General features: G+C 39.2%; 1 protein-coding gene across 1 annotated transcript in view; it reads right to left on the bottom strand.

Annotated features, from left to right (window-relative positions):
• The window catches only part of galntl6 (polypeptide N-acetylgalactosaminyltransferase like 6), a 271,655-nt gene extending 261,288 nt beyond the window's left edge, over window positions 1-10,367 (bottom strand). Inside the window, exons 1-2 of the mRNA XM_079812186.1 lie at window positions 9,974-10,367; window positions 9,436-9,675 (exon numbers count right to left, since the gene is read on the bottom strand). Coding sequence (XP_079668312.1) covers window positions 9,436-9,570 — 135 coding nt within the window. The 5' untranslated portion in view covers window positions 9,571-9,675; window positions 9,974-10,367. The remainder of the gene's footprint in view (window positions 1-9,435; window positions 9,676-9,973) is intronic.
• Window positions 10,368-12,230: the final 1,863 nt, after the last annotated feature.

The following is a 12,230-nucleotide window of genomic DNA, read 5'->3' as shown; positions in this document are numbered from 1 at the left end:
CGACTTGAAATGGCACCAGCAATGCATTTGATATATTGTGATGTCATCAATCATTTCAGAGGGCAAAACGTTTTTTATTTGTATTAGGTATGCTAATTTCGGTTAATTTTCCCGACCGACAACCTCCGCTCATTATCCGAATATTAACCGTTAACTGATAACATTATAATATTGAGTTGCCATTAAATAAAAATACAATTGACGAGTGTCTGTGACCCGTTTTTCACGGGTTTATTTTACCGTGCAAACAGCAGCATACAGAACAGCTCAAAAACAGAACCTAGAATTCACACATTATCAAATTTTCATGCACCTGCAGCGTTTCTGACAACAGAGAAAAACAGAATAAAATATAAATAAAAAGCATAAAATAAACAAGCCTACACTAAATATTTTTCACTTAAATAATTACCAAATTAAGATGACAAAACGAAAATACACTGAATACGGTGAAGCTTTGAAGAACCGGAAATACTGTAGTTTTTTCAGTCAAACAAAAATAGCAGACCTAGCTCAATCCACACCTTGAATGGTTTTTATTTTTATTAAAGTAACATGTCTAAGTGATGTGGGTTAGTCTGGAGTGCAGCCTGTTGACAGTGAGACCCATGGCATCGTCTGGCTCTGCAGCGCGAGCCTCCACTGACTGCGCACGCATCTTGTTCATTTGGGGATGTGTTTATACTCGACACGCTAGCCTTTGTGCTATTCTTTGAAATGACAGAGGGGAAACAGAGTAATTGTTCTATAAACCATCAGGAACCTAGCCTGACAAGCCAGACCCACATCAATATGTTGGGTCTGGAAACTCACCATTAGCAGGGCTCAATCCGAGGGGCGGGATAAACGGTTGTCTTTCAAATTCCCTCTGCATGCAATTGGATAGTGCCATGAGAGCCACAACCAACCAGAGCAAAGAGGAAGGTGAAGCGGGGCTAACGTTAGTTGATAGATTAAACTTTCTGCGTATCCGGTCGGCAAAACTCTGAACACATCTTGCTTTCTTAAGAATGACTTCAGTGCCGTTCTTTGTTCTTTTCTCAAAGAAAAGCTCAACTCCAAGTCTTCCAGAGTCATGGCCAAAGCCGATTCGAAAGACCGCCGTTCGCCAGCCTCTTTGTTTACATGTAGCACGTAGAACCTCCGCTACTCTGCCGTGACGTGCCGTCATTATGTTAAGCCCGCCCACCGACTCTATACACGATGTGATTGGCCAGACCAGAGTTTGTTTTTTCCAGCTCGCAGGTCTACCGAGAGTTGCTAGACTACACTCGCGGCAGATTAGATTTGCTGCCGCTAGGGTGCATCTAGATTTCTAGGCTATCAGGAAACAGCAGCGAGAAGAACATACGTGACAATGTTTACTTTAGTAAACGCTCTTCATTTGCTTTCCACCAGTCAGGAGCTTGTACTACTGCTGGATTTTAATACCGCGTAGCATATTTTGCAAGTAACTTCGTCACCCTTTCTGTCGAAATTGTCCCACACAGTAGGCCTACTTTTGCTTCATTTTGCGAAATATGTCTGTGTAGACACGTGTGGTTGCACGTGTCGACGCGCCCCGTGAGTTAACAAATACAGCATTTTTTTCTTTAACCATGCAGCAAACAAACACACAAAAAAAGGTAAAAAAAACAACAACTTTTAAACCGTTTAACTTATAGTATTAATCGGTCAAAATTCTTACTTTCGGTTAATGGTTAAACGGTCAATATGAGCATCCCTAATTTGTGTTATTAGAATTTAATTTGCATTAACATCAAAAAAGTAATGTGATTACAAAATGTATGTGACTTGTAATGCATTACTTTACTTGTTACATCAAAAGTAATCTGATTACGTAATGTACGTTACTTATAATGTGTTACTTTACTCGTGACATCAAAAAGAAATCTGATTATGTAATGCATGTTACTTGTAATGCGTTACTTCTTAGATCAAAAAGTAATCTGATTGCATAATACATGTTGCTTGTAATTCATTACTTTACTCGTAACATCAAAAAGTAATCTGATTACGTAATGCATGTTACTTGTGATGCATTACTTTACTTGTAACAATCAAAAAGTAATCTGATTACATAATGCACGGTACTTGTAATGCATAACTTTACTTGAAACATCAAATCGAATCTGATTGCATTATGCACGGTACTTGTAGTGTGTTACCAACTCTGCTCATTTCAGATGAGATTGAAAACACCTGATCGCTAGATTTTCTCAGAGGAGAGCTATGGTAGAAATGTGTCCATCTTGAACATAATCAGAATTATCAGCTAATAAGGGTAAATGGACATACTCTGGTACACTGGAGGGAGCATCTGAGTTGGGTTTCCACAGTTGACAGGTTGTAGAGATCTCTGATTGAATCACATCCTCATGTTCTGATATCAAAGATACGCAAAGTTCAACTTCTTGCAATATTTCACATCTATATTTTTTGTATATATTTTATAGTTTTCACATGATTTTATACAATTTTATTGATTGGTTTGTTGAATACACACAATATTGCTGTGTTATTACTGTATTATGTTTAATACAGTATATCTTCAGTTTAAACCATAAATGCATGCTGTCCACTCTAGTGGACATCTGAAAATGTCTGGTTATCATAATTCGGGCATGAAAGGGTTAAATAATTGAATATTAGGCTGCTGTCACTTTAAGACATATTGCTTAGATCCAATATACTGTACAAATGCGTTGTCTTTCTTGACAGTTTACATTCACTTAAGCCATAACTGACTATGTTTACTAGGATACTTGCTGAGATCAGCATTTCTTTTTACATAATATTGTGTGAAATTATCCGTTGAGCAAGAAGAGGTGAAAGAGAGCTCAATTCAGTATTCATGCACTGTATGAGACACAGCTTTCCGGGTGCACGCTTCGGATGTTTGCACACAGAAAACTTCCCACACATCACACAAGTAACAAATTCCCTTTGTGTCCACTTGCAAATAAAACAAAAAAACTCAAAACAAGAAACTCCCCACATCGAACAAGTGAGCACACATGTACAAGACTTCATGTCACTGCAACTATGAGGGAGGGTGATGATGCCACAAAAATAGCTGTTTGCTCTTTCCTTCTGTTGTCACATATATTGCTGTATACCTCTCCTCTCTCAGTCCACTCTATTTATTCCTCCACGGAACATACATTGATAAACCTAACCTCAAAATAAACTGGCGCTGTGGGCAGCAAGTTGTTTCTAACTTTACAGATTATTATCTGTCTTAGTTTTCCCTACAGTGGTGTGATTGGTCTCAAGCTGTTCCCCTGCTAGTTCTATCATCTGTCTGGCTGTGCAGTATGGCTCCTGAACCTGTGCTCGTCCTTCTGATGAATTCAGCATCGAGCACAATGGAAAGACTCATTCAGCTCTAATAAAGATTCATTGACATCACCTAGCAAACATTCATCATAGTCAGTGCCTATTTTCCCCATTAAGAGATCAAAGATGTTCTGTGGGGCGTTAATTAAATTGGATAATGTTCCAAAATGACTCAAAAATATCCTAATAAGCATCAAGGTCTTTCTTGTTAGTGGGCCCAGCTGACTTTTTTTTCAGTCTGTGCCAATAAATTAAAGGGAGAGGGAGATAGAGACAAAGGCAGAGAGGGAAAATAGTTCATTTTTAAAGGAGAATAAATGAATTTGAAAATGTATTTTTGAAACCCTCTAACAAGCCTGGAGGATTTCTCGCAATATTAAAAGATACCAATCAAGTTCATTTGAAATGGTAAGAAGGTAAAATATTCACTGGAGTCATGAAATGACTTTTAAATAGTCTCTCGCTGTTGAAATAAGATCTGGAGATACCAATACTCTGAACCGTTTCCCACAGGTCCACTGTGGATTAAACTCTCCGTTTTATTGAACTTGTTTTAGTTTAACAGTTACATGCAATCAAAATGGTTTATATTATATTTTATTATATTATATATTCTGTTCTAAACTTACTTGACTTTTATTGAAAGTTAGAATATGGAAAAAATATATATATTGTCAGATATACAATAGCAGTTATAACAATCCGTTTTAGTTAGAGAATCATACAACTTTTTTACTGAGACAGTGCGAGCCACTTAAGTTGAGAATCAATTGAACTCAATGTGATTATGAGGTGAGAAAACATAGGAGTGATATGATTGCTCCACAAAAATGAAAGCTCAAGAGAGCATGCAAGTCGATTAAATACACAAGATGAGATTGATTGTAAATCATCACTTCTAACAATAGAAGAACTGGATTGCTTCGCATGACCTTTTCCACCTTAACCTTGAGAGAGGGGCTGGGGCTTGGATGATGAATAAACAGCAGGCACACAAATCATTTAAAAAAAAAAAAAATGACATAACCTTGAGTCCAACACACATTGAGGTTATGAAAAGCTTTTATAATTTTCTATCTGCTCATGCAGACTGCTTGCTTTCTGTTTTAAACAAGATCTGTAGCCAAATGGCACATTTTCCTGCCAAAGCATGAACGAAAAACAATGCTCTGAATTCCTGTAACTCATCAAAACTTCTTCAATAGTCTTGTTCTCCCTAGTTTCCCATAATTAGGGTAACTGATTACAATGCATGCCAGCAAGTCTTAAACATTAATTCTCTGGCCAGCCAGTATATGGCTCAAATAAACCATCTGATGATAGAAAAATCATCAAAAACTGATTCTAAATTGTGCATTAGCCGCACATTTCGCATAACCACCTACTATCCCCCAGGTCTGATGATAACATCCTTTACTGGGCTACACCATTAAACCGGCCTCCCAATTTTACTGTATTTTTTTGCCAATGACAAATATCACCTTACACTGCGGATTTTAATGCCATAAATCTCCACACGCTCAGAGAGGAGCCATAAAATATAACAGACCTCACTTTCCTTAGATAACAATCACTCGGGTGGAGGAGTCAGTGAAATCTGCCAGTTCAAACGGCCATAATTCAATGCAAAAGTGCTCTCAGATCACCTCGGGACAAATAAAGAGAAGATTAACACACTGCTGCATACAGATGCTTGCACAATGTATAACAGCATTGACATACATAATGATACATAATACTTTTTACAGCTATTATGTTTACCTGTAATCTCACTTACTACCATCCAGATGCCTATGTTTGGTATGCATGCTTATTTTTGTGAATTATAGCTACTTAGTCTGCGTAAAAGGTAGATTCCAAGTTATCATTACTTATTATTATCTGATTTTAAACATTTCACATGCAGTAGACGCAAAGACTTATTTGGCTTGATCCGTATAAGCTACATGTTCTCATTTAAAATCTGAGCTGCCTCCAGAGGTATTTTGAGGAATCATACTGTCAGCAACCAATACAACATCTGTTCTTATTTTGTTTCCTCCTAAGATGGCTATGCTTGGACAAATTGTACAGCATTGCATTTTTTGTATTTATTTATTTACTTATTTTACAAAACTATCCACTATAAAAGACAATCAAGGGCTATTTAAGAGCTGATAAACACTTTGCCATAAACTATGGAAATGTACGTTAATTCAATTTATTCTAATCAGTATGCACACGGCCATTATAAGCATGAATGTGTGTGTGTGTGTGTGTCACTCTCATGGCTAAAGACCAAGAGAGAAAGTAAGAGCCCTTCAGAGGCTTTCAATCTCTTGTAATAGTGTTATTATCTTAATGGAGGTGCCAAACACACAAGACTGGAAAGGTCTGTGTCCCTTTGTTTTGTGAGCCTGAGAGTAAGTGGTTTTATATTACCCTGCTCTGCTATATGGCCGCCGCTCAATATGAAATGCGCATTACTCTTGGGAGCCACGGCGAACAACCCGAGACATGGCTCCATCCTCACCTCATGAGGCACATCAGAGTAATCAAGTTTAAATTGTCTTTCTCGAGAGGGTCACGCTGCTGTTCATATTAGGGGCATGGGCCATCAAGTGCGACTGCAGGTGGTAATGACGGAGATCAGAATGTTTAACATGAAACCAAAATGAGTGTATGAAGGAAGGTGGGTTTGTGCATTTGTGATGTTATACAAGGACAAGCCGGACTCGGTCTCAAGTCCAAAACAATATTTTCTGTGAATAATCAAGATCGGCTTTTTCGAGCCTGAAAATGTGTTCTTCGGCTCAACCCGGACTCGAGGTCTACAACACTCGTGTCGTGATGCTGTTCTACATGAACCGAAGAAAAAATAGTCAGGCATCAAAGTTTTTTTTTTCTTCGTACACAAAGAAATCTAATTATCTTTACCCTTTTTCTGGGAAGAACGCAATTACAGCAAGACAATGTGACGCGGATGACTTTCGATAACAGAATGCCAGGGGATCGTGGAGAAAGTGCGTATGAGTGTACGAGATTTGAAGACCGGACACTATCACTGCAAGCTGGAATATTCAATTACATCATCTCTCCTGGGACTGATCACTTGGCTGACTAAGACCCCCTCCCTAATGAAAGAACAATTTAATTTATATCCCGTGCAATGGAAATTATGAGGTGGAAAACACTTGTCCTTTTTTGGGCCAACATGGTCAGCATTCACTTGTATATCATCGAATCCATTCCATTTCCAAATTGAACCTTGCTCTCGCGTCACAACGAATGATGCCGCTTATTACGAAATGCTTTTAATGCTTCCTGACAAGAACTATTCGAGAACTATACGATTTCCCTTTTTTTTGTTTGATCCTTCCGTGTTCCCAGACCACAATTCAGCTCAAATCATCTTGTGCACTCTTCACCCATGCTCTCACTGTCAGCTTGACTTGTGCATTACCATAATGTATATCTCCAGTATGACACTGAGGGTAATTGCAATTACTACATCTCTCTTCCTCTTGTCACTTTGCTGGCAAATGGAAAGCGACAATAACATTTCTTCGTCTAGAATGACATAAGCATGGTCGGCTTAAAAACTGGAAAGCTTACAGATTCTGAGGTCACCTTGCCCTCCACCTCCGTTGTGCTTCCACCCCAGGTAGTTAACAACGGCGAAGCGCTCGTTATCCACCGTGCTATCGGTGACAGTGTTGCAAGCCCGCCATTGTCAACACACCAAAGAGCAGTAGCGTGGCGAGATAGGATTGCATAGACACTCTCTTCATAATGCTCGTGGGCAATGTGATGCTCAACGGAGGGCTCTTGTTAGGAGCTGAGGGAAGGTTATCAGTCCTGACACACGCTTATCAGCACACATCCATCTCGTAGCACTGGCGCTGTGCGCACCACCCACCGAAGTACACAGATGCTGTTTACCCGCGCCAGGAGTGGGCCGCCACAGCTAATTCAACATGATTGTCTCCCAAAGGACAGAAAGCCGAGATTTTGACGGGGAAGGAGGGACAGAGCTCAACACACGTCTTCCCAGAAGAAAGGGAGCTGGTGCGTTGAGTTTACGCTTCCCGTCGCTATTTTGTTAAACCTCCGTTAACATCACTGAGGGAGGATTTTTTGGGATTCGAGGGCTGATTCAATCATGGGTAATTGCTATCGGATAATAAAAGAGGACACACAAGGCGGGTTTATTCACCGGGATTCTTGGGGGCTTATTGACACAATATCTCTGCTGTCAATTATCTCTCCCGCTCTGACAGGTGCACAATAACAGGCGCTGGGATCTTTCTATTGAGCTGGTAAACTCAAGCTTCTTTTGAGTCCAGAAAATGCGTGACATGAGGGGATTGAGTCTGATTTCAGACTGCTCTCATCCCTGCGCTGCCCTCCCCATCATTTTCCTATGGAGCGTGCTCTCAATCCACTAATCATATTCCCTTAAAAACTGATGGAGAATCAATAGTCCACCTGATTTACTTCATTAGACGGGAATAAATATCCAGACGACAGTCTTCACATTGAGTCCTCTATCTGAGCAACTGTCGAATGTTTCACCAAGCTTCTGCGCAAAGGCCCACCTGCCACATCTGCGAATTTCCCACAGAGCTAAGCGAGGTTGTTTTTTTCTGGAGAAAGCCTCTTTAAGGAAATCGGAAAAGGGAGGTCAGCAGAGAGCGAAAGGACAGCACCCTGTCAACATCATGGTGCCTGCTCACTGATTTAATTTTAATGAAGAGACTCGATTTTGCCCACGGCTAAAGTCATGCAACTCCGGCAAAACAAATGAGAGAGGAGCAATTACGAGACGCAATAAACAGACTCAGCATTTTCCCTTGAGCACTAGAACTACATCAGAGTTGCAGAAACCAAAAGCAACCAGGTACCCAAGGGTGGAATCAAATGAACCAACAGCACCCCTCGGCAGCTGGTAAGGGGTGCACATGTACGTGGAGAAAGGGGAATTCAGGAGACGGGAACGCTAGTCCTGTAATGTTGAAAAGAAGGATGTGTCATCTAGTGATGTACGTAGGCGAGTGCAGCCAACCCAGCCCAAGTGATTTTCCACATGCAAGATGCTTTCAGGGGACTAAATATGCCACAATGACATCTGGCTGAGAGAATCATTGATTGCACTCTCATCACAAGCAGACGCCAGTTGCAGAGCAAATGAGCTTATGAATGTTGTTCTCAGAGAGCTAAGCGTGATTAAGGAATTCAACCTATGAAAATGATGCTATAATCCTGAATCTGTTGAAGATCAAACATTCAGTAGGTTGAATTGTTCTCTCCATCTCTTTGAGAGCATTAGCAGGAGATCAACAATAAATATTCAATATTAGCTAAGACAGAGCGTCATCCTCTTCATTTCTGCACGCCTTGCAAGAAAATGTTCTTTCATTTTTGACTGGTGATTTATGTTTCCCTCAAGGCAAAACTGCTGACTTCCTAAGTGCTCCTAAATACATAATCTTGTGGGAGGCAAACACACAATAATGTTATGTTAACTATTCATTAACAACTGAACAAGGCGCATAAAGATGTGTTTTTGTATTCTAAAAGTTTAATTAGAACAGTACGTTGGGTTAGTTAGAGAAGATGGGATGTCAAAAGCCACATTTTCCAGGGCACAATACCTCTAACATTGGTAATTTACAACTTTGGTTAAAGTGGTACTGGGTATGATAAACATTTCCAACACTATATAATTGGCCAAACACAACAATGTTGACCATTTTCCAACTCTATAAATAACGAGTAGAATAAATAGTTGAAAGTGAGATAGAATTAATCCCGAAAGCTATGTTGAATAGAGAAATTGTGCTTTACAACACTTTATAACATGTATTCAAAGAGAGAAGAGCACAAATATGACTTGCAGCACTTCCAGTGTTATCTGACAATACAGACTGCTAGTCTGTCATGAACTTTCAGAAGTTTTTTTGATATAAAGAATGCATGAGAAAGATCTGTGTGTTTCAGTGCAGTAATAGTCCAGGCGACTAATCCAAGTTTATTATTTGCATGCAGCAGATCTGATTGACAGTAACTTAGCCTGTAAATGATAGAGTCACATATATATCAAAGGTGTGTGCTCACCTGTTCTCCTGGCTCATGCGACTTCATAAGGCTCTTCTCTCTGTACATTGACCAAAGGCCGACGTTTGGCAGAAAAATTAAAGCCACCATGAATAGAAATGCCATCTGCAGAACGCGCTTTTGCCTCCTCTTCATTTTGAAGACGCAAAAGAGACACAATCCAGCGCTAAATAGACGAGAGTCTGCCGTTTGTGGACTCAAGCTCCGTATCTCCCCTCGCAGAAGACGTCAAACTTTCACCTGCAAGGAAGACAGAGTCGCCGCGTCATAACAAACACTCCAAAATGAAACGAAGCAACATAGTGTCTTATTACGCGCGATAATCTCAGGCTCGTGAGCAACACTAGCTATCTCTTAACTGACATACGCAATTAAGCAAACATTAACTGAGCACTCTGTACAATGTGCAAAGATGATCAATAATTGAGACAATTCTGTAACAGCCACTATAGCTAAGACAAAAAAAAAATCACGAGCCCGTTTTTTATCAGTCCCTCGAGACGCAACGCGCGTAAGCAATACTATGAAAACGACTTACAGTAGAGGGATATTTGCATGTTGAGACATATATGTTGCTCGGCAATCCCCTCTCCTTTGTTGAAGACACGCAAGGGGAACGTTTCCGAGTACGATTAATGCTGAACAACGACGAGCGCTGCGTTTTTATCTGTGGCAATGCGCTCGAGATAAAATTTGAAATCGTCTCGTGCTCTTCATTAAAACCCTCGCGCGCGTACCACCTACTGAAGGTTCACGGATTCTATCTCCTTCCTCCTTGGGCGACTTCTCATTGCCCTCAGCTTTTAGATATTGCAGTTGTAAGCCACGTGTGCTGCGCATTGATATGAAAACATCCTCGCAGCCAGGCGATGCTTTCCGATGTGTGGGACAGCACAGCGTAGCAAGTCTTACACCAAATACGAGCTCACATTGAAAGAGGTGAGGGGTTCTTAGGTTTGGTTTGAGCTGTTGAGCTGTAGCGGTGCTTCTTTGAACGCAATTGTGTTCCTGAATTCAAGTCAATAACCCTGTGAAACTCACTATTCTGGTGAGAATATTTTGGATACTTTTATTAAAATAAAAAATACACTACGTTATATTTATATACTGTAATTTTTGTTATGATATCATATGCACATTATGGTCTTTTATTTATTTTTTTATTGTAAGTTATCTAGTTCATATTTATTGCATTATTTTTGTGTTTGTGTGTGTGTCTATACTTTGTCTATACGTGATAACTGTTAACTGATTTTTTTTTCTCCTGAAAAATGTGGTAACACTTTCATTTAGGGTGCAGTTCTCACTAGTAACTCGTTGCTTATTAGCATGCATATTACTAGAATATTGGCTGTTTATTAGTACTTATGAAGCACATATTAATGCCTTATTCTGCATGACCATATTCTACATCCCTTAATTTTTACCAAATACATTTTAACTTACCCTAAACTTAACTTAACAACTACCTTACTAACTATTAATAAGTATGAGTTTATTGAAAGTCATAAACAATAATTAGTTAATAGTGAGAACTGGACCCTAAACTAAAGTGTAACCAAAAATTTGAATGAACTTTAGCCCTCTGGAGTCTGGAGTTGTTTTTTGGGCCGGTTCATTTTGAAGGTAGGGCCTAAAAAGTTTTCAGTAATTCAGTTTAGTATATTACCACTGTATTAGTTAATGAGATCCTATCCGATAATGATAGCCTACTATTATAAATTAATCCTATGTTCATTAGACTCATTTATTCTGCTGCTGTACTTTAATAATCCATCACGCTGGATAAGTTCATCAAGACAGACTGATGATTATGATCTTTTCTTTTTTTTTCTTGGAATACATTCATATTGAAGAGGCACACATTTCTTTGAAATTATTTATTTATTGTTGAATGCTGCTATACTTGATGGGAATGAAAGGGAAGACAGATGGGGGTGGGGTGGGGGTACGCTTACGCCAAAGGCAACTGCAGCACAGCATATGGAGACAGCATACACAAGGGATCACCTGTTTCTAAGTGAATTGCAGATCTTCATGAATTTTGTCAATACCAGGTTGGATCGTGTCCTGAATATTTAAAGGCATCGATGCACAATCTAACAAAGATGTTTTCCCTTGCTATTGTAAATAAAATATACAAAAAGAAACTTTATGTCTGTACAGTTTGAATTTCTAACACCACCAACAGAGGGGGCCATTAGGCACGGCCTGCTCTGAAAATATTCTATGCAATGTGCTGCAGAATTACAAATCACATCACAATGTTTCAAAAGTTTATATATATATATATATATATACATATATGAGGCTGCATTTACACTACTGCATTCAAGTAAAGCTTCAGCCTGTTTGTTTCAGCACCATGGACAGCGATTCCCAAGCACAGTAAACCATGCAAGTTAAGCTAAGAGGCAATGTGGAAATATCCACTGTGAAAATATGGGAAAACATGATTCTGCCTCTCTACTCAGAACCTTAAATTTAATCTACCTCTGTTTAAAAAAAAAAAATAAAAACATAGCCTACATAGAAAATCGTACAAGTAAATCAAATCTACCTGAAAAGACACAATGGCACACATCTTCCCAAGGCATCAGGCAGCTCTCACAATAGAGAGAATCATTAGTTTGAGGAAAAAATGCACTGTCTCCTTGTCTTAATTATTATGGTGCAGCACATCAGTCAAACCATTTGATGCAGCATATTGATTGTGACAAAGAAGAATGAGCCATCTCAATCTTGAACATAGATTAAATTCTGCCTATGGCTTTGAAAGATGGAAAAAGAAAGCA

This window comes from Gobio gobio, assembly GCF_949357685.1.
Source record: "Gobio gobio genome assembly, chromosome: 3".
In the NCBI taxonomy this organism is placed as follows: domain Eukaryota; kingdom Metazoa; phylum Chordata; class Actinopteri; order Cypriniformes; family Gobionidae; genus Gobio; species Gobio gobio.
The sequence above is the reverse complement of the archived record's forward strand: the minus strand, read 5'-3'. Positions and strand labels throughout refer to the sequence as shown.